Below are 26,093 nucleotides of genomic sequence, written 5' to 3'. Positions count from 1 at the left end.
CAGCAAGTGAAGGCAGATGAATAAAAGGGGCAAATATTTAGTGATGGCTTCAATAATGGTGACTATGAAAAATAAAATGGCTGTACTTTAACAGTTTGACAATTTCCTTAAACATCTTGAATTAAAAACTGAAAATCTGCTCTTCAGCCGCATTTTAGCTGCTGTCACTTACGGCAATAAAAATTTTCCCAGTAGTGACAGATAAACCATATTCATCTGGTAAATACACTCTGGCATGTTTCTTTCATGATGTCAAATATGATGCAAATAACAGAAAATACTTTTTTAAAAATTAAATAAACATTAAAGCATGCTTTTTTTGCCCTTCCGGAATGGCATAGCAAACTAAAATCGATGTTTTCTTGATTTCAGTGCAAGATTGCACACTTGCTCTAGCTGAAGGTCAAGTGAGTGACCTGAGGGTAAATCTGTGATAATACTTTGCTGCTTTGCTTTCTTTGACTGTCTTGAGAACCTGACATTGTGTTTTTTCCCTTGTAGCCTGAATTTATTCACTTGATAGCTGAAATGTGAGAAGGTAGAGTGCAAGAAGAGTTATGTCAAAGTGCTGAATAATACTTGGACCCAGATATCAGTTACTTGCCAGTTATTCCCTATAAAATTATTGTGCCGGTTGAGACAGCTGGAGGACGACTGTGACAGCGAGATAGCAATGGCTCTTTCTCCTTCATTGCACATCAACTGGAGGTTTTGCCAAGAAGGACAGCAGCCCTTACACTTCTGTCTCAGCTGCCCTGCTTGGCTTGCTGGGGACTTTGGGAGCAGCAAAGAGGAAAGAAAAAGAGGGGAGGGGATTATGTGCAGTGTTTGTCCTTTGCTATCAGTCTCAGGTGCATTCAAATGGACAGTGATCCCCCCCCCTATTTAAGTCCCTGGGAGAGATTAGTACATGTTCACGCGTACACATTGTGCCCTTCATTTTTTTGCCCCCTACTTTTTTGCATTACTACAGGAAGAGAGATTACATTTGCATGCTACACTGTTTAAACCTTTGCATTGGTTCTTATTTAAGGTGTCAGTAAGATTAATGTGACTGGATCGGTGACATTTAAAGCACCATTTTTAAAATACCATTGAATGTCAATCATGTCAATAACGCATGCGTCTTCTATTTAAAGGGAAAGTGAAATCACTTCAAGCCATCATGCCGAAATTAGGATTCAGTTGACAGCAGGTAGAGTTAAATCATTTGGGGAGGACGATATTAAATCTTGCTTTGTTGGCCTGACACGCTGAAAAAGGTGTAATGGCTAAAGCCCATTAGTCATTTTCTGGTTGTGATTGCTGGAACGTTCCATAACCCTGAGACGTCCCCATTTAATTAAATCTGTAATGAACTTCCAGCAAGAAAATCCTGAAACAAATCTAAGCAGCAGATGACTCCAATCTTCTTTTATCTTGTTGTTGCTACCTGCTGTCGAAAATGAGCAAAAACTAAACGTTTTAGACTCAGTAAAGCAATAACGACAAGGCAACCGCGGTCGTTTTAAATGTACAAAGTTGCACAGTTTTTAATCAGTATTTGAAAATATTTAACAATGAAAGTTAAAATCAAACAGTAAGAATAAGTAATAACAATAATTAATATCAGCAATAACTAGACTTAAAATCAGAACTTTTTAGTTTTTTCCCCCCTTTTTTTTTTAACTGAAACACCTGAGGGAAGCAAATAAAAAGAGAACCCAGAAAAAAAATAATCACTGAAGTTTAAAAAAGAAAAAGACACAAAATAGTTGAAAGAAAAACGTCAAGACAAGCTCATATGGGGTCACTCAAATCATCCGTTATATACAGCACATTCGCTCCACAACTGTGCGGAACAGCAGTGATGAAAGATGACGTCTCTGCAGCCTAACTGCCTTTAACATCGGTATTGGCAGCCATTTGGATTCACATGTAAAGGCAGAGTGAAGCAGAAGAAACAACAGAAACAGGAAAACCCATTTGGAGCTGGAGAGCAAATGTACTCTATTCCTTTATGGTTCTTTTACAGTCACAGAACTGACATTACTGCGTTTGTCACTTTGATCTGAAAGGACAGAGAAAGCACTGTCCTGATGGGAAAAAACTGAATAAAATAACAGCACACTGTGGAAACACAACCCAACATCATTCTTTAAAAAAATGGTCCCTGGATGCATAAGACACGACCACTTTCCTGATCACCTCTGAACTTTAGAAAATTCATTCGAACTTGTTTCCGTAAGAAACGTGACATCAACATCAGTTTAGAGGTGGACTTCAGAGTCAGATATCATGTTTGTACATTAGTCAATATTCAAACCTCACTGTAAATGTTTAACTTTCCACTAAATCTCACCAAAAACACATTAAAAGAGGGAAAAAAAGCAATGCAAAGAAACCTTTGGTCAAAGAGTGTGTACTCACAAAGGAAAACAAAACAAAAAGCACTGAGAGGATCTCAGGAAATCATTGATTACTGAAGATTAACGGAACAGCAAAACTAAGGAGCAAAACTTAAGTGGTTTTCTGTGTGTTTCTTTCTTTCCGACAATATGGCCCACGCTTCATCCCCCCTCTCTCCCAGACATTTGGGTCTGCAAGTTAAACCAGTTTCCTCATAGAGGAAAGAAGGAAAGAAAAAAAGGTGCTCGTTTCATGAAAGTCATGTTCGTCTTGATTGTCCACAAAATAGAAGTGCCAGCAGGAAGTAACTCCGGCAAAAGGATTTACAATCACAGCGTAAAACGACAACATCCTTTACTGGAAAGGAATCGAGAGTCCGTAACACGCTCCTGAAAAGACTCGGAACCTGCACTGAATTGGGGTTTTGCGATATTTATGTTTGTGTGTGTGCAGATGTCTTTAACTGTCCCAACTGTTCGTCGGTGTTCAGTCTTATTCGGAGACCGTCTTTTCCTGTGTTGCATCATCCTGCAGGCAGCTATTGCGGATGATAGGCAGCGGGTGGGCTTCTGTGTTAAAGACCCAGTCCTCCAAGGAGAGAAGGTCATCGTCAGAGAAGAGAAGGTACAGATACCTGAACACACAGGAAGAATGCTCATTTAATTCAGTCAATACTGGATAAATAGATGTCTGTTTTCCAAGAAACAGCAGCTTGTTGGCAATAACTTATTTTTAAAAAACAAAAATTATATTTTTATTTATCAGGCAAATAAAATGAGTTCACATTTGTATACCTGCATTTGAGTCGGTGCACTGCACTTCCCTGAGAAATTAAAAATTAATCATTGATAACGTTCCAACACTAAAACTTATTTTTTGTTCAGGAAGACAAAGTAAATGTCATGCTTTACTATTTTTTCTACTGCTTTGTAAAAGCCTTACATTGGGTGGTGATCTAATAGATCAGTAAAGCACTGCACTGATAATCTCAGAGCTGATTTTGTTTGTCTCTCCGAGTTAGCGTCACATTCCCTTCATGGACATTAGAGTGGAATCAGTCTTCTCATGTTATTCTTTGTAGTTTCCAAAATGATTAACCTGTTTTTATGTGATCCTTTGTTACCCTTATTGCAAGTACAAGAAAGTCAACAGTGCACTACAAAGTGCAGTTAAAAATCTTCCAGTACTAAATTATTACACCATTACCCTGGTTTGAATTGAAACTCTCAGAGGGCCTTTAAGTTTGCAGTATAGCTGTTTCTAACATTAAGATTTGAGCTGAAAAAAAGAAGAAAACAATCGTGCTCGTTGTTAAATAACCCACATTATTTGGTGTAGATGAGAATCTTGATGAGCTACTGCAGGCACTGTAAACATACTAACTGCACCGGTATGTTGCCATTATTATGTTAAAACAGTTTTTGACAATGCACTTTGTCTGACAGAACCTTAATGATTCCTTATGCACCCGAGGAAAACAGGTCTTTATCATCTGCTAGCTGCAGTACAACTTTGGATCCCGAATGGTTTACTTTGCTTAATGACCCAGGAATGAGGGGAGGTAAAACTTATTCATCCTACTGCACACCACCTATTTATCATCCTTTCTTATGCCTGCAAAAAAATAGTGTGTCTCATTCACAGCATTTGTGTGCTTCATGGACGGAACAGGTAATGGGTTATGATGAATTCCCAACATCCTCTATTACTTTTAAACTGACAATAATTTATGCATGTAGATTGTAAAATGCTGGTTCTTTCACCAGTGGGGATATAGAGAGGAAAAGGGGCTTACTTAAGTGTCTCTGAGAGGAAGAAGCTCTGCTGCATGTTATCATGGCTGACACTCGTGGTGTAAACATCGCGGATCCCAGAGAAGCCAGACTCCACTCTGCAGTGCTGCTCCAGGGCCTGGCAGGAGGCGGAGAGGAACATGGCATGTTTATTGTGGAAAAAAGGAAGACCATCTCCAGTTTAGCTCACAATGGGGCATTTCACAAAATCTACTTCAAACAAATCAGAGCATAGAAGTAAAACAATCAGTTATTCTTCTCAAATGTTGGAGCAGGAGTAGAAAATCCTTTACTCAACAACACTGTGTCCATGTGCGCCTACAGAAAGGCTACGATTGAGCATGCCACGGTCTTCAGCCAGCTGCACAATTGAAGGTTAAGCAATGCTAAATCTGACAAGGGCTAATGGAGAGTGGCTGAGCTAGCCAAGCAGATTAGCTCATTATTACCCCTGCTACAAAGGGCTGCCTTATACGTGCTAATTAACAAAGACCCTGACGTGTTAATGCTTGATGTTCATGGAGAGAAACGTCGTGCGCCGCTTTCAACCTTTGTGCCCAATAATTAAAGGCCCGTCAAACTCGTCAGCCTGATCTCTCCACTTCTGTGCGCACTAAATTAATGCTAAATCTTTCATGGCAGCCCTTTACAGTTTACTACAGTTAATGTCCTGTCTATTGCCACATTAATAATAGTGATCCTTGCACAACCTTCACCTCCTGCTAGTGGGATTGCTTGATCTACAAGGTAATGTATAGTGCCACACAATATCAAGGAAGGCAGTTCGGGGTAATTGAGGGTGTTAAAGGGGCTTGACATAATAGGCGAGTGCAATTTATAAAATGAAAATTCAAGCCAGTAATAAGACAGGATATAGGGGACAAAATTACACTGTGCAGTTTCTGATGCTTAAATAAACCATTAAATTATTTTTGTAGTGCACTGGCCTCATGTGTGCTTTATAGTTCAGTTGTTTGGAACCAAAGAATAAATATGTCTTCATATCGACTTTTAAAGGCTCTCTTGGACTTGCATTTCCTCAGCTTTGAAAAGCTTCAAACATTAATGATGACTAACTAACTAACAGCGCTGGGGATCACAACAGTCATCAACATACACCCATTTTTATTTATTTTTTAACCCCCCTCTTCAGCACTGGAACCACATCTTTTTATCAGAAGTCCTATAATATTGCTCAATATTAGCTATTTGCCAATTTGTCCTTTGGAATTTATAATGGCTGAGAAAGAAAAGAAGCACCCTTCAACATTCTGAGTGTCAATGTTGCATAATTTGTCCACTAGAGGGCACTCTGCATGCGGCACATTTTTGGGATTTTTACTTTGTTTCCTAAGGTTCCACCGACAAAATGCAGATCTAATTTATCCATCATTGTTTATTTTCTATCAGTTTTTAACTTGAAGATGTAAAACTGTCTCAGTTCTTTGAATTATTATTATGATTAAACTCCCTCTAATGACACCATTAGGTTTTGAGAAAATGATTGCTCACAATCCACATAACATTATAGCTACAGGCTAAAGGCAGATAAGTCCTATCCATCACTGTAGGGCAAATTTCACTGACTGACTGGCCATGTTGGACCCACGAGTGTCCGAGCGGGGTTTCCCTTCCTCACAACTGTTCACAGGTCCCAGGGCAAAACAGTGTGCTGTTTATTTGCAGTTTATGCATCGAAAAATGTTCAATAGACACATTTTTTTGGACATATTGTAATTTTGAGAAATATTACAGAAAATGAAATTAATATAAACAAAAACTGGAAATACTGATAGTTTGGTTGTTGATGATTGCTTTCTCTTTATCTTCATGTTTGGGGTCTCAAGAAGCTTTCCAAGGGGAATGTTTTGTAACTGCAACTTTACAGAAGGCATTTGAGTGCTACAATGGGAAGAACGGTATCAGGAAAGGTTTCTGATGTAAAACTCTGCCAAATCAAATATGATGAGCTACCTGCTGTTGTGACCCCTTTGTGACTAAGGGAGCAGCTGAAAGCATTTGTTTTTTGTGTGTTAACAGCTCACTTAGGTGTTTGTGTAACGGCGTTGATACATTTGCCTCAGTTGTAAGGAGGGAACTGCACAGATTTAAACAATGACACACAAACCCACCTACACATCTGTTTTATTCCCTGCATTAGACTTTCTGATTGATTAGGCACATGTGTGTTACCATGGTTGCAAAATTATGCTATATAAATTCATGATTTTTATTGTTGCCTGGCAACTTCTCAGAGGCAGGAAATAGTCTGGCACATAGCCAGCTCCAATATGGAAAACCATCGCTTTTACAGTGTGATCTCGTATTCATACAGATAAGGCAAATATTAACGCTGAATTGATGATCCCACCTCAACAGCCTCCCAGCCCCACTCTCTGTACTTGGGGTCGTGGGTTAGCCTCCACATGTACATGTAGCTCTCAATTACTTCTGGTCGTAAGATGTAGTATCTGTCGCTCAGTCTGGTTGCCGTCGCCTCGGCTCCGCTGTCGAATCTGAACGCTTCAGGTCCCAGTTTAGTAGCTGATGAGACAAATACACAGACAAGACGTGGGATGATTTTCCGCCAGTACAAATGAAAAGTTTTTCAACAGATCTGTGCTTAGTTTTATAGTCTAAAATTGTTCAGAAAAGACGATGAAAACAATGATTCAGTGTTCTTTCTTTGCTGTGCATCACCTTCATACAGAATTCAGTCCTTATTCTCAGTTTAAAAAAGGCTTGAGGTAAAAATTAAATGAGATCCTCACAGCTGGTCAGATGGTCTGTAGGCTTTTCTTTATCTTCACTTTCATTATATCTCAACCACAATTCAAGACTACATAGCAAAGAAATTCTATTTAAGAAACAGCACAAAGGAATCTGTTCTTTCTCGGGTCAGGACAGGAGCATTGGCATAGCAACATCTTAAATTTAGAAACATTGCCTAACGTGCTTACTTTGCTCTATTTTTTTTCTGCTATTCTGGCATATTTTAGAGGCCGTGTTGCCATTTAGAAAACATGAATATGGTTGGAGAAAACAGGTTCTTTGACGTGTTGGAAGTGGCAGCATTCAATTGGTCCCAAAAAACTCCCCCATCTTGTTGTAAGACATTGCTGTGAGAGCAGCAACAGTAGGAGCAGAGCATTCTGGGCCATTATGGCTCATTAAAGTGTGCAACACATAAAAACATCAAAGTAATAAATGGTTTAATGTTCCACACAAACTTCACTAAAGGTCTATCACTGTATAAAGGAAGACGAAGACAACTTCAAACAAGAAATTCTTCAGTGTGTTATGACACCACCTGCTTGGGAAAAGGGAAGCAGAAGAATTAATAACTACATGGATGCTGCTGAATCACTATTTTCATTGGTAAAGCTTTCAAAGTCAACAGTGTGAGGAGAACTCCAGTGGATGCTACTCAATTAAAAAAATAAAGCAAACTGAAAAACAGACTCACTACTTCTCTAATTAAGCATAAAGGAGCAAAATCAAGTCTGAAGTGATTTGAGCTGCACTGTAGCAGCAAAATAAAACCCCAAAAACCCTTAAATGTAGATGTATAAACGATGTTTGTCACCTCCCTAAAGTCTATATGAGGCTGAGCAGATGCGTGAATAGTGCAGGTAGAAATAAATAAATCAATAAAAGCAACCTCTGATGCAAAACGAAACCAGAAGTAACATGAAGTCAAGCTGCTCACACTAAATCACAGCTGCACTGAGTGACAATCTTACTACACTTTCAAAGCATAAAGGTGATTATGACTGCACTTGTGGTACATCCATCTATCTATCCACACACACACTCCGACCTCAATAACCTCTTCATCTCCTACTGCTTCCTTTGAGGTCCTCATTTCCCTGCACCAGCTCGATGCTGTGAAGATGGCAGAGATCCAAAAGTAGGAGCAGGAGGAGTCTTTATGGTATCGGTATTTAAGACACAGCTTAACGGCAGCCACTTTATGTGCATGCAAGAGCAAATCTCACTTCTCTCTCTTTCCTGTAGACAGCTAATCCGAGAGCTTCTAAGCACCATTCAGTTCCTGTAATGAGTGAAGAAAAACCTGGTGGCTGACTATAGAAGAGAAAGCCAGAGAAGCCTTGCGGGCCTGCAGATCAAAATGCGTTCAAAGCGTATCGAGGAACCTGTTATGTGATGAGTCACATTAGCTTACTGGCGAACGAGCACTTGAAGATGAATCCTTACAGCCCACCCAACAGAGGAAGGATAAAAAAAAAGAAGCTTGAAATTAGAAGGGGAGATTATTGTCAGGACCAAGACGTATACCGAGGCATAAATCAAACAAGGGTCTTCCCAATGCATGTGGGCAGGCTTGCTTATATGATTTTTTTTTTTTTTATTGCATTTTTCCCCTGGGTGCATCTTTAGAGTGCAGCCATATACATTCTCATTCATAGGCTGGAGCCAAAGCAAATTTGCCATTGGAGGTTTTATCACAGTGTTTACTCTTCTAAACTTGATCCCTATTCCCTCTCTTATTCTCTCCGTTTTTCTTTCTTCCAGATACATTTCAACATGCTGTTATTATCAGAATCAAACAAACTCCGAGGCTCCCTGGCTGCTGCCCTACAGCTGTGAGACATTACAGAATAACTGAAGTTTAATTCTTTGCTGCTCCTTATTAGACCTGCCGTCGCTCCGCTGAGGTGAAGCCACCAAGAATGCTTCTCCTTTTTTGTCAGGTTAAACGCCCAAGGCTCTTTTAATTTACAATATTTCTCCCCTAGACTCAGTTTCGTTACTCTGAATGCTACCATAAACTCTCCTAACAAGACAGCTATAGTGCGCTACAGCAGTGAATTCCTCTGGCTTGGCTGTAAGGAGAATGAACACCAAATTGAGAAATAGATTTGGGATAAAACAGTCATTCACCTCAGAAGGAGATTCTCTTCGGCAACCTGACAGGTCAAGACGGGTGGGAGGGCTACAGGGTCTGCTCAATTATTTCTCCTTTTTGCATAAGTGTTAGGATTTAGGTTCATTGTTTCATTTAATTTAATAGGAAAATTCTCGGTATCCCTCTTTGACAGCCAATCAGTGGCCTCACTAGGAAATGGTCACTAACAGAATTATTAAAGAAGAAAGCTCTAGAAGCTGAGTTCTCACTGAGATTTAAAACCTATATGATTTTACCTGACTGTGACTTGGTCACTGCTGCTAAAAGTTTGCAATTTTCCATTTGTGCAAAAGCATCTCCAAAGCAAGCAGACTACTTTGCCTTTGTGGAAATTATAAAAGTATACCCTCTGTCTTTAGATATGTTCAAGATCTGCATAGGCAGTAAATGGTAAAATGGTAAATGGCCTGTATTTGTATAGCGCTTTTCTAGTCCCTAAGGACCCCAAAGCGCTTTACACAACCAGTCATCCCACCCATTCACACACACATTCACACACTGGTGATGGCAAGCTAAAATGTAGCCACAGCCACCCTGGGGCGCACTGACAGAGACGAGGCTGCCAGACACTGGAGCCACCGACCACAGTTGTGCCTTTCAAACCCAACATAAACCCTGCAAGTGCTACTGTATTTGACACTATTCCAAAAAAACCCAGCTCTACAGCAGCCCTGACATTTACCTGAGCGAGTATAGCTCTCATGACATGTATGTGTGATCTCTGCGGCAAGGTCCAGGTAGTGCTGCCTCTTCTCCGCTGCGCCATCATCTGCCCCAATTCCGATCATGCCCCCGGAGAAGCAGGCCAGGTGACCCATCTTGTGGTCCAGGATTCCTCCTCTCCACTCAGCCATGTAGGTGAGACCACCAGGCGACTTCTGTACCAGGTTGGCTTCGATTGCCTGCAATGACATACGCAGTTGGGAATATTTGAACCTGATGTGCCCACTGCCATCATTCGCATACTGTTTGTTGCTGTGATCAACATCGGGAAACAGATTTCTTTCACCAGAGATTTTACTTCTATGTATAAGAGTTCACAATTAATAGTGATACGATATGGACAAAAGTACCGGGCTACATACATATTACACACACAGGAGCTGCTCAGCTTTACAAACTTATGCCGCAAAGCTTCCTGCACACAGCTTTTGTGCTGATGTTAATGTCAGAGGAGCTTTAGAGTCAGTTATTGAGTCAACAGAGCATTGGCGACATTTAAGCCCTTGTGCTCCTCTCTGCACCAAGGCTTAAAATTGATTGAATTCAAGCATGGTACTATGATAGGAAGACACCTCTGCAACAAGTGAGCTCTTTAGAACGACTCATTCTTTTACAAGTGTTGTAAAGGCAAGCTGCATGGCCAAGTGCTTGATTTTATACACCTCTGGCAAAAGATTAAAAGGTGTGACCCAATACTTTGTCCATATAGTGTACTTAAAAAGCCAATTACTTTTAGTCTGATTTAAACTGTACAAGCAGACCCCTCACAGTTCCAGAGAGGTACTGAGGAGAAAGGTCTTCTCTCACATCTCTAGTTTTATTTCTCCATGACCCAGAAATATTCTTTGCTTTTTTTGAGGATTTTCATAAATGAATCTCTAGGAGAGACGAGCCTTACCGGAGGAGCTCTGGACACAAAGACACTTCGATGCCTTTACCGCACTTAAACTTCACTTGGGTAAGTATATTTGGTGACTATTTTAACCGTTTATTTTAGTTTTCTATGATTGATGCAGCAGCAGCGTTTCCCTCAAAATCTAAATTTTTGTGACACAAGTTTGACAGACACAGACAGGAATACAGAAATCAAGTTGAAGCAGGACAAATGATAAGTGTTCATTTGTATTCATGAGTTGTATTAGATATTTAAACGATGGTCAGCTGTGCAACCAACTTTTCTACCCCTAACTGTTTGTGTGCGTTAAATAAATAAAAGCTGCTGACATACCTTCATTCTTGTCACTGTGTGTGTCACATTATGAATTCGACTGAGAGTAAATGCCTAATTTTTCATGAACTTTATGCTCCTCTGACAGAGGTCATAAAAAGCAGCAGTAAGCAGCTGTGCCACCTGTCATCTTTAATAGACATTGTTTTAAAATTACTGCTCCGAAGCAAGGGCATCTCATTTTGACTCCTATCTCCTTGTGTCTTCTCCTTGCCTCCTCTGCTCAGACCTTAAGGTCGGAAGGACTGAGACATGAAGAGACAAAGAACAGCATAGAGGACTTACAGACATCTTAGAAGAGGAGGCTGAAAAGTCTTAAAGGTCTGAGGAAGACATTTTTTATCGTCCAATATTGGCTACGAAGACAGTACAGAGACTGCTGTGCAAGAATGCAGGTGGGGACTTTCATACTACAGATGACTAGCTCAGATAATTAGATGTTTATGTAGCAATGTCTCAAGTGATGCTTCAGCAATATTTAGAAATTAGAGCAATCAGACAGACTTGTGTGTTTATGTTGACTTATTATGTTATTATCACAGTGGATTGAGAGCTAAAAAAAATGCATGTAAAGAGATTCTCTGCAAACTCTATGCACTCAGTATTATTTGAGGCATAACATTTGTTATTCACCAGTTTCTCACCGTCTGTCTCTGCGTTTGTTCCAACAAACCTAGAACTGGATGCTACGATAAAACCTGACAGATGAAAACGCACAAAGTACTATTAAAAGATTATATCTTTTACTTTGACATCAAATCTGCAGCAGCAGAATTTTTTGCAAGTCCAAAGTCATGTTTACTTATCTGTAGATGATTTAATGCAGCCAAAGTTATAGGAGAAGATAGTGCAAAAGGATTGATAGCTAGCAAATACATTCAAATATGATGCTTTGCACTCCATGCATGCATATCATTCAACTGGCTGTTCACTGAAACCTGAAAAGTGTTTATACATAACACCTGGTAAGATAGCTGCTTGGTTCCCTAAAAGAGCTCTTCATGACTGTTTAAAGTAGAATTGCTCAAGATGTGGTGTGATACATGCAGTTTAGATTAAAGTGATTATTATTCACCAGTGCTGTATGTGGGTGGTACTGGAATGTGGACTAAATATGCATACTTTTAATTTGGCACGACAAACGTAGTTGGTGTCCACCAGAAGTAATAACATAACAGTGCTAACAAGACAGGAGCCACAGCCGACCATGCAAAGACCGTGACCTGCAAAGACCCACTCTGCTGCCGTCTCGTTAACACGGTCCGCAGTAAGAGATAAAACGACTGATTATTTTTTATCAGACACTGATAATTCATGATAATTGCGTTACAATAGAATATATAGACAATCTTTCCTCCTATAAGGGATTAGTCCAGTGTGGCTACTGCAGTGCTGCACAGTAAATGTATTGCTTTTGTTGCAAATTAATTAACTGAAGGAATCAAGAATCTTTTTTGTACATTTCTGCTTCTTTGCAGGTGTTTCTTGTCAGTACTTTGTTTCATAAAACAGCTGTTTCCACTTGCAATTCTTGTTTACAGCAAGGGAATCACTTCATGCTAAATAGGGGGTGTTATAAATAGTTTATAAATACCATGTTCTCTGAAAAAAAAAAAAACATTTTTCTTGAGGGTTGCGGCTGATGATTTTCCTACTAATTAGCTGTTGTTAGCAGTAATCATGGCATAGCATAATTAGAAAATGTTCTCTCATTCAGCACCGTTTTAATTAGAACTCTACTTTTATTTGGATGCCGAAGATAATGAGTTGTGCCATGCCTTCACCTCAGATCTCTGTATAAACATGTAGCATATAACTTAATCTAAAAGCACGGGGGTCCTTTGCCATTTAAATACCAAGTCACAGGGGAGAAAGAAAGTCTGTAATTAGTAATTCTGCCTCTGGCTTGACCCTCTGATGAAAACCGAGGAATTCTCAGTGGCAATCTTAAATTATTTTCTATGATATTGTAATTGTAGCCACAGGCAGTGTGGTTTACTCTGACATTATCTCCATTAAAGAGGAAATAATAGTGATTTTATACATGATCATAGCACGCACATTCAAGTATACGGATATTTTTCTGCTGATAGTGGAAGAGCAGCTTTTACTATTGCACCACATGAAAACATGCTCCATTCGGCTGATTACAGCTGAGTCCATTCTGTGTCAGATAAAGATAATTTACAGTGTTGTATCCTTTGCTCAGCCTTCAACTAGTCCGTAAAAACAACATACTTGCTTGTCCTGCTGTTGATTGTTACGGGTGTAAAGCAGTTTGTGGGCTTTGCTTTATTAAAAGTGTATGCTAATTACTGTAATTATCATTTAATCTAACTGAGCTATGCTTCAGCAAGTTGATTCCTTTGTTTACACCGAAAAATAAAGATTTCCATACCTCCAGTGCAGTGTAATACATCTTCTTCGCATCGTCGTCCGTCTTGTCTGACATCAGATATGATTTGATCAGATACTCATAAAAGCTATCCCCAAGGCCACCAATGGAAACATGATCTACAGGAGAAAATAACAGGTAAACTGAGTTATTCAGCAAAGTCTCTCACACGCACAAACCCATATGCATGGATACAGATTTTTTTATTCATGATTTTCTGCAGGTGCTGGAAAATTTTTAAACAAATTCAGAATTTCTTGAAAAGATGGCAAAAGTATTTTATATGTTTCAGGAGAACAGTCACAACCACACTTTAAACAGGAGACTTAGTGGTCAATAATCTCTAATCTTTAAGCTTTTACACCATAGCTTACAAAGTAGACACCTTATTGTTTGAGATAAGTTGTGAAATTAGTGATTGAAATCATAAAACCACCAAAAACCTTTGATCATAGATCAAGTGAGCATTAGGTCTGTTTGCACTAGAATCAATCAGCACAACTGCCCCCTAAATGAATGCAGTCACTTCTGCATTGGCTTCTTTGTTCATTTTAGATATAAACACTTTGCTGCTAATCACAATAAGTACAAAGCTCATGGCGATTCCAGTACAACTAAAATGATTTGATTATGTAACCATGAAAAGTTATTCAAATGTATTTCTGCTATAAGTTTTGATGAAGACTTTACAATTACCGTGAACTAAAACGTGATAGTTGCAGTTGAGAAATCGTTAGTACTCTTGTGTTTTCTGGTTATGTAACGCACTTCAAGCTTGTCAGTGGAAACTGAAACAAACGCCTGTTGATTTTCCACTTGTCTGCTATAATTTGAATTCAAAAGATGAATATGATCTCACATAAAAGGCAACTCTTTATTAATCCACTCATACTCATTGCATGCACATACACCTTTGCTAACTCCTCTGCAAGGTTATCACAGTGCTGCTGTGTTTGTCCTTGACACTGACAAATGAGAGAAAGCTATGAAGCTAAATGCACCCCCCCCCCCCCCCTTTTCTGTTGATATTCATACACAGTTTTCCTCACCTCGTTTACATCCTCGCCCACAACAGTTTGCTTCTGTAATGATTCAGATTGCCACCTTTTCAATTCAGGCACCGTTTGATCACCTGATTTCCCCCAAGCTTCTTTCAGGTAAATCGGAAAGATCCAATTTCCTTAAGTAATTGAATTCATTCTCATTTTAATAACCCAGAGCAACTGGAGTCATATAGCCCTTGCTACTGTAGGAGCCCGGTTTTACAAATGAAAGGAAGAGGGTGGATAGGTGGAGGACACAGGTGAGCTGCTGAAAGAGCTTTGACATGTGAGGTGATTCAAGGTCTGTCAGTAATGTGAAAGCTAAAGAAAAGAAAGAGAAATGGAAAAGGAAAGAAATGTGAAACCACATTCAGCAACCTCACACTCCTGTAGTCCTGACCCACAGTGGGTACACATAATTACTGTAATACAGTGAATATCAGGAAACAAAAATCACCTTCCCAAGTGGACCTGTGACCCCAATTTCAATTTAAACATTTTTTTCTGACTTTACCCTTCATCACAAAACTTGTATGCATCCTAAAATATCTGCGCTGATATTTAAGTATTATGCACAGTACAGTACTTACGCTGGACCCAGTTGCCACTGACTGGACTGAGAAAGTTTGGGTACAAGCCATGGGGTTTCTCAATCTTGTTCAAGAGTTTCCTGATGTTCATCACCTGCAAATCACATGCCATTAGGCAAGGGGAATTTGTATTATGCCATCACCTCAAGGCTGAAAGGCATTTTGCACAGAAATTGTGGTAATAGGAAATCAGAACATTCTGTTCAGCGCTGTAAATTGCAAAGGAAGGGTTATTCATATACTGAACCTTCTCCGTGTATACTGGATTGCTGGACAGCTCAGTCAGATGCACAAATTCGAGGTGAAGAGTCCCAAACTCAGCCAGGATACTGCTCCCGGCTGAGGCCCAACCCCAGCTCCAGCTGGTGCCACTACAACAGGGATGACATTCAAACACGTCCACTAAGTATCGCAAAATAGACAGTTCAGCAAGAAAGATTCATAGTAAATATCACTTATTTTTCCATGTAAATAATAATAAAACGTAACAAAATTTGGTTTATCTGTCTGTGCCCATGTTTGTGAGTGGTTAGATATGCAATGCCCACTGGGAAGTGTTAAGGAAGACAAGAAGAAGCCGGTTCAGTTACCCCGTCTGATGTTTGTCACCTGTCAGTTTTACTGTTTTTGATTCAGTTGATACTTAGCTGATCCTGACATTTTTTTTATAATTCTGAGAGGCTTACCTGCTGCTATTGCGCTAGAGTTTGAATATTTTATGTAAAGCTGTGGCTAAGTCATTATGCTAATTTGACACTGCACACATAGCCTGTGTTTCTCTTTAGTTATATATAGTATGTGCTTGTTTTTAAATTAGTAAAGCCTTATTAATTTAAGCCACATCACCTTATCTTTTTGTAGCATCAGGTATATGTAGTTGAGCCTGTAAAACATAAATATTTACCATGCTCAGATCTTTGTTTTAGGATCGGGTCTTTGTGAAACTGACACTGCTAACTGCAAATGCAGATTAATTACATTCACTGGTGGCATGCTGTGAACGTAATGGGTTTAATCGCTGTCCTAATCTTTTTGGTTTTATTCATACAGTCTAAAACATGCTCAACAGATAAGCATATTCATTTGGATGTAAGAGGAGCTAATAAAGCGTTTAACTTTCTATATGCTCGCTCTTTACAGGATTGCTCTGGTTTTCAAGTGAAAGCACAACATTATTTTGTTTGTGATTGCTCACCAGGATAACCTTCTGATACCCATCAATATCCTCTCAGTGAAACAAAGTCTGATATAATTGGAATTTTTCCAACTGCAACTCCGTATTTGAAGCTAACAATCTACTCATTGTGCTGCTGCCTTTGTGTACAACTTTTTTACATGACATCAATTTCCTTGTTTTGTTTCCACAAAATTAAAGCACGAGAACTACTTTGGGACAACAATGTATAGTTTAAAAGGCATTTTTAGCTTTCTAGCTTTCCTTTCTGGTATACTGCCACTGCAGCAGCATTAAACCAAACTCCAGGGAAGAGCCTCAACACTTGCAAATCTCATTTTTTCCAAGGCCACTTGCAGACGAGATTCTTCAGATGTTATAGTATACGTCATATTCTCATCACAGTGCAGCTGAACAGAGCTGAACAAAGTACTCTGAGTGCTGGTCGGACCTCTCTGTACTCAGTCTCTGCTTAATGCACGAGGCTTTGCCTTTTATTTCAGATAGAAATCAGTGACCATCTCCTGCAATCTGTACAATGCATTCCATCCAAAGTGCACTGATCTAATTGAATTTTATATGTGGTTATTAAACTACTAATATCATAATGACAACATTGAAATTATAAATTCATATTTTTCTTCATTTTATGCATAAATGCCAAATGTTTACCAGTTCCTGTGATGTAAAGATGTTACGTCTTTGTCTGTTTATGTGAATACAAACAGCCTGTATCACATAGTGCTGCACATAACCATGACAGGCATTTTTCTGTGTATTTTGACATTTTGTCGACCAGTCAATAAATTAATAAACAATACAAATGTTAATTTCACTGACAATAAAAATCGGGTTATGTAATTCCAATTTAGTCAAATGAGTTTAAAAAACTCTCTCTTTGCCCATTAAATCTTGTATTATTAACCTAAGGTCATCACATTTCTGTGCTTTTTGTAAACGGCTTATGACACTGACCTAAGAAATAAAAACTGCAGCACATAACGTTCAGACGTTTAGAGAACTATTCCCAGTAGTTACACACTCCAAGTGGGTGCATTTTTAAAAATCTTTTTCCGATGGTGGTGGTAGTTTTAAAATACATAAAATTAACTTGGCAGCTGATGTGGGCTGGCCCTCTGACTGGTAAAAATAAACTAATCAAAAGTCTATAAAAAATAGCCCTCTCCATCATCTAACATTAATTTATGTTCGACTGCTGTGATTGATGTTTGTTTAAAGTTTCATTATACTCAATGTCAAACTCAATGCCTTAATATAAACCTGGAAAAGTGTTTTAGAAACTGCACACCAAGGTCAGCAGTGCTGGCCCATTAGTTAGTGCGGGTAAGATCACTCAACAAATCAAAGCTTAGTGTGGTGAACTGATGCTTGTCAATGATTAGTTAGTCCATAATACATTAAAAGAATGACTTTACATATCCTCTAAGAGTTGCTGGAGGATATGTGATATCGGATAATGAATTGAGTTGAAATGTTGAGAAGGTGAGAAGAAAGGGGAGAGAAATGGTGGGAAGTGGCTGGCGAGTGAGAGCAGAGAGGAATCAAAGAGTCTGGCACTCTGATAAATGCACCTATTAAAGGTTTAGGGGCTGCATCGTTAATACTTCTGGCTAGAGTCATATCTGATTCCCGCTTCAAGTGGAATCAATTGAAACTCGGTACAGGGCAGCAGGTGTTGCATTCGTTTTTAGAGGGAGGGGCATAGGGTGGTAGTCTCTGGAGTCTCTGGTAAGCAACATCACTGGCACGCATCTGTTAACCCTTTCACCTTCTTTAACAAACACAATCTATTCCATATCAGTCAGAAATATAATCGAGTGTAAGAGAAAAAAAAACAGATTAAGAAATGGAAATCAATACCACGTGTTGGGAATAATGTGCTTGGGAAAAGTAGGATCTTTTACATTTTAACTGCAATCATTTTAGCATTGTTTACGCTGTCATTTTAACAGGAAACATAAATTAAACACTACATCTAATGTTGTTAAGGGGTTTAAGTGCCGTTAAGAACATCTTTAGCACGTTGAAGGGGTTTTTGGCTACAGAACAGGAAATGTGACATTGTTAATTTGTAAAAGGGGAATCTGTGAGTTATTGCATAATCTAAATTATAAGGTTGAGAGCAAAAAAAACCAAACACAAAATCAAGAATTTTATTAGCTAATATGTTATTTTCTCACATATTTTCTTCCTCTAAATATTCTACAAAGCTGAAAGAAGGCTCCCTGGAGCGTATTACTATAATGATAGTGATCATGACCATGTTCAAACTTTCTGTCAACTGAAACTGAAATAATCTGAGCGATTAAGAGTTTTTGTAGAAAGTCTACATATGCACTTCCTGTCAATCAGTTTTACCATACTGTTTTATATAATGTACACACACTAACACAGTAGTACACGCACTATATACCATTAAACATACGAAGAATCTATCACAAGGAAAAAAATCAATTAATGGAAACTCCCCTGAACTGACTTCCCCAGGGTGCACACGTTCTCTCACACGCTGCATATGTTTACTTCCAAAGTGACGTGGGTTTGTTTTTGTGTGATACACTATGGGTAGTATGGTTCCTCCTGCCCATCTGTAGGACTGGCACTGTTTGTAATGTAGAAGGAATTAACTGTAGACTGAGGTAATTAAATCTTCCAGCAGCTGTCCAGCTTGGCTGGTGGGTTAATTGGTAGCAGGTGGAAGACAGGGGTGCCAGGAAGTATCATATAAGAAAATACGATTAGTTAATGAGAAGAAGAGTCTGAAAGTTAAAACTTGGTCACGTAATTTTGATCCATATTCACATCATGATGTACATTTTACACTTTGTTGTTCATACATCATACGAGTGATGACAAGACAATAGTCACGTTGCATGAATGTAGGCCAGCAATGATAATTTGCCTGTCACAGCCGACCGACACAGTGCTGTTATCATTCATCAGTTTGTCAGATTTCTTTATTGTAAGCTTTTCAGTTCCGATTTCTGTCTCACTATAAAACTGTAAGCCACTTTTTTCCCCTCTTTATTTCCACTCCCGCCTAAAAAGGGTCAAACCCACATCCAAACAAGCGGAGAAGCAAAACTCCACGCTGGAAATTGCTCTGAAAATGAGAATAGCTCAAAGTTGTGCTGCATGACTGTGGCATTAAGAAGATCATGTCAACACAGATTCTAGATTAGAAAGGCAATAGTTTAGAACAGATTGAAAAATTAACACTGTTCATTTAAAAACGTGCAAATATTATTCAGACGATCTTCTGAAGTGGTTATGAACACAGATTAATTCTTATCTAAATGTCATCTGCATTATGAAGCTTAGCCTGCAGCTGATCCACTGTCAGTAAACAGAGCCTGTGAGACTGGGATGTTTTTCGCTTTCCTTAATTGATGTTATCGCCACATTCAAACAACATCTATCTTACTTAATGACAACTTGCATGTTGAACTTTGTTTTTTTTTTTCTTCACAAAAGCCAAAGTTTTGCTCACTCCTGAATGTCAGAAAAATGTGATAGCTTTCAATCGTCTTTTATCAGAGAAGAAGGACAGCTGGACGCGATGACTTGTGCTGAGACTCACCTCCCGAGATTGATGACTCCTCGGGGTATTCCTGTCGGTGTGTTGAAGGCAGGCAGTAGCTTCTCTCCCAGCTCCACTGCTTTATTTTTGAACAACTGAAGAGAAAACACAAAATACAACTTGGTGAATATTAACTGACAAAAATACAGTATGCATACAGTCATGCAAGTACATCTATGTACATCCTTACTGCTTCCACAGGGATTAAAATGGTAAGTAGCAGTCAGGCGCTGCTAATCAAATGCACTTGATTAACTGATCATCAGCAAGTGTGAACACCTCTATAAAAGCAGAGGCTTTGACTGAGCATGTACGTGTGTGTTATCATGACACCACAATCTTCCCAAGAGTGCTCAAACTGTGCAATACTAAGAGAAACTACCCATCCCCCATCAGAGAACAACATCTCAGACTCGAACATTTAACATGCTGACTGAGCTCTGTAAAGTTCATGACATAGCAGCACAGCTTAGATTTGCAAAGTTGCATCTAAACAAACCATAAAACTTGTGGAACACTGTTTACAGGTTTGGACAGCGCCATGTTTTGCAAAAACCAAACAGCATACCAACGCAAACACCTCATCCTGTCAAGCACGGTGACGGAGGTGATTTGGGTTTGTTTCACAGCCACAGTGGCCTTGTTTCTTGGAGTCAGCCATGATCAAGTTGACCATCAACACCTCTGTATACCAAAGAATTGAATATGACACCATCTGTCTGACCATTAAAGCTTGGATGAAACTGGGCTATGCAGCAACACAGCAACCCCAAGCACTTAAATGGGTGAAAAGAAAAGAATCAAGGTGCTGCATTGGCCCAAAGTCTAGACCTCAGCTAGCTATGCATAAATGAATCCCACAAACCTCAAAAACCTTTATCATGAAACAACACTGTATAGAAGAGTGGGTCAAATTTCCCCCAATAAATGTGACAAACTGATAAAGTAATAGATTAAATTACTACTCCAGGTTATTTCTGCTAAAGGTAACTCTATAATCTCAGACTGGATGTACTTTCACAGGAGTACTAAGAGTTATTTTTTAGATGACTGTAAAACATCCAGCGTGTGTGAATTAGCTTCTGTTTATTTCTTACTCATAAATAGTTAAACACGTTGCCTCTGACCACCCTCCCCCCTCAAAAGACAAACAAATAAAACAAAACCAATAATGTAAAAGCATTAACACAACTACTGTAATATTAAAATAACTCTTAGTTATGTGCTCTACGAAAGTCTATTTAAAACTGTACTCCCTTCACATCTGCACTAGCAACAGTCTCACGTCGAGGCAGTATCATCTTATGAGCTGGACTATCTTTCATCAAATCTCCATTCATTCTCCACCATTAACCAGAGGGAATAGTGTTTGGGGGGAAAAAAGGAAAAGAAGATAAAAGAGTAAGACATTGAAATCTCGACAAAGAGAGAGATGTCTTAGAAGACAAAAAGGTAGCTGAGCAGAGGTGAGATTCATAAAAGAGAGTGAAAACCTCAGATGCTGGAGACAAGAGAAAGTGACTGAGGAGACACTGACGTGTTATATGGAGAGAAAACGGTGTAGCTGAGGACAAAGCGCAGTCAGAAAGAGCTCGTGCAGGAGAGCAGTGACTCAGCAGAAAAATCGAAGATGAGAAGAGAAATTGCAGCCAGATAGCTACAGCCCACTTAGCATGATTATTATTGTAGAAGAGAACTTTGCAGAGTCTAGTTTGAAGTGTTCAGTTGTTTTGAAGAGAATTTTAGAGTTCTATTAAATATTTACAACTGGCCCGTATATTCTTCACTCCATAACTATATAGGGAAGAAAAGAAGTTTAAAGCTGCCTCAGAGCCATTTGTTTGGTAATGGTTGTTTGTTACTGACTGAATCTGGTTCAGAAAACAATCACTGGGTTATTTTAATACTTGAGGACATTAAAAATATTAATGAGTCTCATATTGTTTTTACTTTTAGAAGGAATAACATAATTAAAAAAGCTCCCATAAAACTAAAATTAAACATGAAAGTAAGAATACGATTTTACTACAATGTAAAAAAGAACTTAAAATTAACATAAAAAAATTTAGTTATTGAGCCTTTAACTGTGATTTACAATAAAACACTAATGAATGAATCTGGATTTCCGCAGCGCATGTCATTTCACAACTTAATTACTCAGCAAATGAATAAATAATGAAAGCTACTAATTAGTTGCGACCCCATCAAAAAAAAAATTCAAAACTAAAACATTGATGTTAAAAAAGAAAAGGCGAGCCTGTTTCACAATGTCACCTTGTCCTTGGGACCAAATGGCGTCTCCATAGCAGACAGCATCAGTAAGAAAAGAAAAGTGCCATATAAAACCATAATTATATCTATACCTTAAATGTAAACTTTGCACAGTGGGTTATACACGTAATGTACTCATTTAAACTACACTGTACATATCCTAGTAGTATGTACATCACAAGAATAGCCAGAAACACAAGAAACTGCATCACAGAATATGAATGGTATTATTTTTTACACCCTTGAATACAAGGACTAACACAAAAACAACTTCACTTATGATGTCAGAAACTTTATACTGATAAGGACAGCAGTAAGAACAGGAATACATCCTACATACATGTAAAAAGAAAGTTTAAGATTAGCAATACTCATCAATAGAACCTGAACGATAAGCTGGTTGATATAACCTGTTTGCCAATATCTCCATATCAGCATTTAGAATGTCTGATAAGTGGAGATAAAAGTAAAGAAATAAATGGTAAATGGCCAGTATTTGTATAGCGCTTTTACTAGTCCCTAAGGACCCCAAAGCACTTTACACATCCAGTCATCCACCCATTCACACACACATTCACACACTGGTGATGGCAAGCTACATTGTAGCCACAGCCACCCTGGGGCGCACTAACAGAGGCGAGGCTACCGGACACTGGCACCACCGGGCCCTCTGACCACCACCAGTAGGCAACGGGTGAAGTGTCTTCCCCAAGGACACAACGACCGAGACTGTCCAAGCCGGGGCTCAAACCGGCAACCTTCTGATTACAAGGCGAACTCCCAACTCTTGAGCCACAATCGCCCCATATAAAGAAGACATGCAAGATACACCCTTCAACCATATTCTGAGTGTTGATGTTGCATAGTTTGTCTACTAGAGGGTACTTTGCAACAACATGTATTTTGGACGCCACAAACAGCTACAAGCCTAACTGAGGACAGTCGGCCAGGGAATAACTGAGTAAATAAATAACTACACATTACACACATTAGGGAAATCTGTTTATTTCTTATGTAAGTGAAATGGAAAAAAATCTCACCCTATATATTTAAATATCAGACTTTAACAAGATCTATGAGATCTCTCTTAGATCAGACACCGAATATGAGTCATAAAATTCCTATATCAGTAAGGCTGATATTTATAAAAAGAAATTTAATTATTATTGGTTTCAGACACTGTATTAGTTTAAGAATGTGTGTCTATTGAAAGATTTTATGGGACCGTGGTGGCAACAGTCACTTGTTAATTCTAGCTAGAACAGCCTCCCCCTTGACGTGTGTCAGTGCACATCTGTGTGTGTCACACTCGCTCGAGTCCCCTGGTTCTCCATTTTATCAGAGAGCGCGGTAATGACCCTCCGCCTGGTCTCATCTCTCTTCATCGCCCCTTTCTACCGCCAGTGCTGCGCGATAGTGATGGGATTTCCGGCTCTTTTTAGAGATCCGGCTCTTTCGGTTCGGCTCACTAAAAAGAGCCGGCTCTTTCGGCTCCGAACCGGCTCTTCAGGTTGTTTTGTTGCTTTAATTAATTTATTATTAACAATAATATAAAATTATGCACAAAAAGAATTACTAACGTAAAACAAAGTGGTTTTATTTATATACCGGTATGTTTATATATAAATATATGCGGTGGCCCCTAGAGACAAAACACGTACAAACTCCGAAAAACATTTCTAGCATGAACTGACCTTCCAAAGCAGAGCTACTAGATCACTTAAATTACACAATTGAAAGCATGTGTGTATTGTTTGTGTATTTATACACAGGCACTCATATATATTCAAATAATTTAAAAAAAAGTTCATTTACCTGTTACTACCACACACCAAATCCGGTTGTTGGTACTTGCTGGCTTGTGTAGCCACAAGATACCAAAAGCTCCACACTGCGCCCAGCATCCTGGAGCACTTCTGTTGTCTTTTGTACGTGTTTTGAGTTTTTACATGCTTCGGAGTTTGTACGTGTTTTGGAGTTTGCACATGCATCAGAGTTCGTACGTGATTTGAAGTTTGTATGTACTCTGTCTCTAGGGGCCACCGTAAATATACTTTTATTTATTCACTCCACATAAAATGTAATAAATAAATCATATAATACAAAAATCAACTATTCACATTTCAACTTTTAACTATTTAAATTTTCAGCTTTTTCCTTTTACAAATTTAAAGTGAAAACAACACAAAACACTGCAAACCACAACACAATTAAATATAAATTAAAATATCAAAACAAAAAGAACATGCATATTCTCTGTCATATGGGCCTGGATGAATAAACTTTCTGAATCCTTTATCATCTGCAACCGAAAATAGTTGTGGATGATTACTATACCTTTCTAATGTCACGTTTTTGTCCCTGGCTCTCTTTCTCTCTCTCTCTCTGGCTCTGTTCCTGCTACTGAGTGTAACTACCACCCCTCCTCCCTCTGCCCAGTGTAAAGCACAAGGCTCACGTGCAGGCGAGAGAGAGAGGGTGAGAGAAAGAAAAAGAAAAAAACCCCCACGTGACAGCTCGCGATAAGGAGCCGGCTCGCGTCGTTCACGTCAAAGAGTCGGCTCTAAGAGCCATTTCGTTCGCGAACGACCCATCACTACTGCGCGAGCAAACTAGAAGCCCAAAGGCACAAACACACACACACACACACACCCAAAACCAACACAAATGCAACTCTGTCCTCGTTTACGTTTTGCATTTGCGTCTATTAAGGATTCACAACAGAAAGATACTTTAGATCATGCAATCAATCACATTTAAATGAACTCCCTTTACTACATTAAGTAACAGACAAACATGAAACAGAAGCTGTTGATTATATTGCATTCATTTATTATTGTTTGCTTGTTTATAAATTACATGATTAATTATAGTAAAACCCCTTTGGCAGGCATCGTCTCAGTGCACAGCACACAATCTAAATGAAAGGCCGTGTTCGTAAATCTATCTTTGCCGACACGCCACTGCTCTCTTGTGCCACACTCAGAGCCTCCTCCAGCACACGAGCTTCCATCCTGAAGTGCAATGTGAAGCTATGAGTAAAGTCCATGATTGGCTGGATTTACATTTCTTTCTGTGTTTTTTTTTTTTTTTTAAATATTTAAGACTCCCTGCAGGGATGAAAAGGATGGACGGATGGTGGAGCAAGGCAAAGAGCAACGCTGATAGAATGTGACAGCCGACAGGTCACTTTCTTCTCTCTCAGTTGAAATTTTCTGTCAGTTGGCAGATAGGAGGCTGGACACAAATGGCTTTTCTATCAGCTCTTAACTGCTGAAGACACACATCAAGCATGGAGTCATCTCTCTCAAAACAAACATCATCAGAGCCCAGTGGAGAGAAACTTTTCTTGGTCTGCCACTTCTGTTTACCACTAAAAACTTCTGAGTCCTCACTCCAGGGAACATGGCACATGGAAAAAAGAGGTCTATGCACTCTTCCACATGCCCAGATTTCAGTGTTAGTAATTTTGAACCTCTGTTTCCTGCCACTCTGCCCCAAACCCCTTTGTTCTTGTAGTTGTGTAACATATTTTTCTGTTACAGTTATTGTGGCACAGTAGATGCTACAGTCACCACAGTAATAAAGCTAATATACAATGTTGATTCACATAAACATTCCCATCAAACTTAACTGAAACCAAACAAATATTTAAATTCTGTTGGATACTAGAAAATATATTAAAAACACAATCAGGACCATTATAGTCCAGCAATTTTTTTTCCATCTTCAATAATTTATATGGGTTTGATGGCTCTATGTGGAAGGCTGGATGTAATAAGAGCAGCACTAACATCCTATACAGAAAAAGCAGGCACTGTGACCGGCATAACAATGACTGCGTCAGCTACAGCGAGGAGAAGCTAGGGTGTAAGTGGGTTGCAAAGCTGCTTGCAAATGCAACCGCGAGCAGGCTAATGCAGTTTAAATATTGCACGCAAAGCCATCAGCTGATGA

The 26,093-nt window shown here is 39.0% G+C and overlaps 1 protein-coding gene across 2 annotated transcripts in view; it reads right to left on the bottom strand.

The window, feature by feature from the left end:
* Positions 1-1,502: 1,502 nt before the first annotated feature.
* Positions 1,503-26,093, bottom strand: part of LOC146563995 (mannosyl-oligosaccharide 1,2-alpha-mannosidase IA) — a 195,896-nt gene continuing 171,305 nt past the window's right edge. The window contains exons 5-12 of one of the 2 annotated variants that reach the window (XM_085291417.1): positions 19,867-19,960; positions 15,338-15,465; positions 15,091-15,184; positions 13,461-13,576; positions 9,794-10,013; positions 6,553-6,725; positions 4,184-4,299; positions 1,503-3,022 (exon numbers count right to left, since the gene is read on the bottom strand). In XM_085291417.1, the coding sequence (XP_085147543.1) occupies positions 2,881-3,022; positions 4,184-4,299; positions 6,553-6,725; positions 9,794-10,013; positions 13,461-13,576; positions 15,091-15,184; positions 15,338-15,465; positions 19,867-19,960 (1,083 nt within the window). In that variant the 3' untranslated portion in view covers positions 1,503-2,880. Of the gene's footprint in view, positions 3,023-4,183; positions 4,300-6,552; positions 6,726-9,793; positions 10,014-13,460; positions 13,577-15,090; positions 15,185-15,337; positions 15,466-19,865; positions 19,961-26,093 lie in introns of both variants that reach the window. The other variant, XM_085291418.1, reaches the window with a different exon arrangement.

Source organism: Mchenga conophoros, linkage group LG11 (assembly GCF_057382185.1).
Source record: "Mchenga conophoros isolate Kocher_MC1m ecotype Shallow Benthic linkage group LG11, M_conophoros_male_GT1.1, whole genome shotgun sequence".
Taxonomy (NCBI): Eukaryota; Metazoa; Chordata; class Actinopteri; order Cichliformes; family Cichlidae; genus Mchenga; species Mchenga conophoros.
Note: the sequence above shows the minus strand (reverse complement) of the source record. Positions and strands in the feature narration are given on the sequence as shown.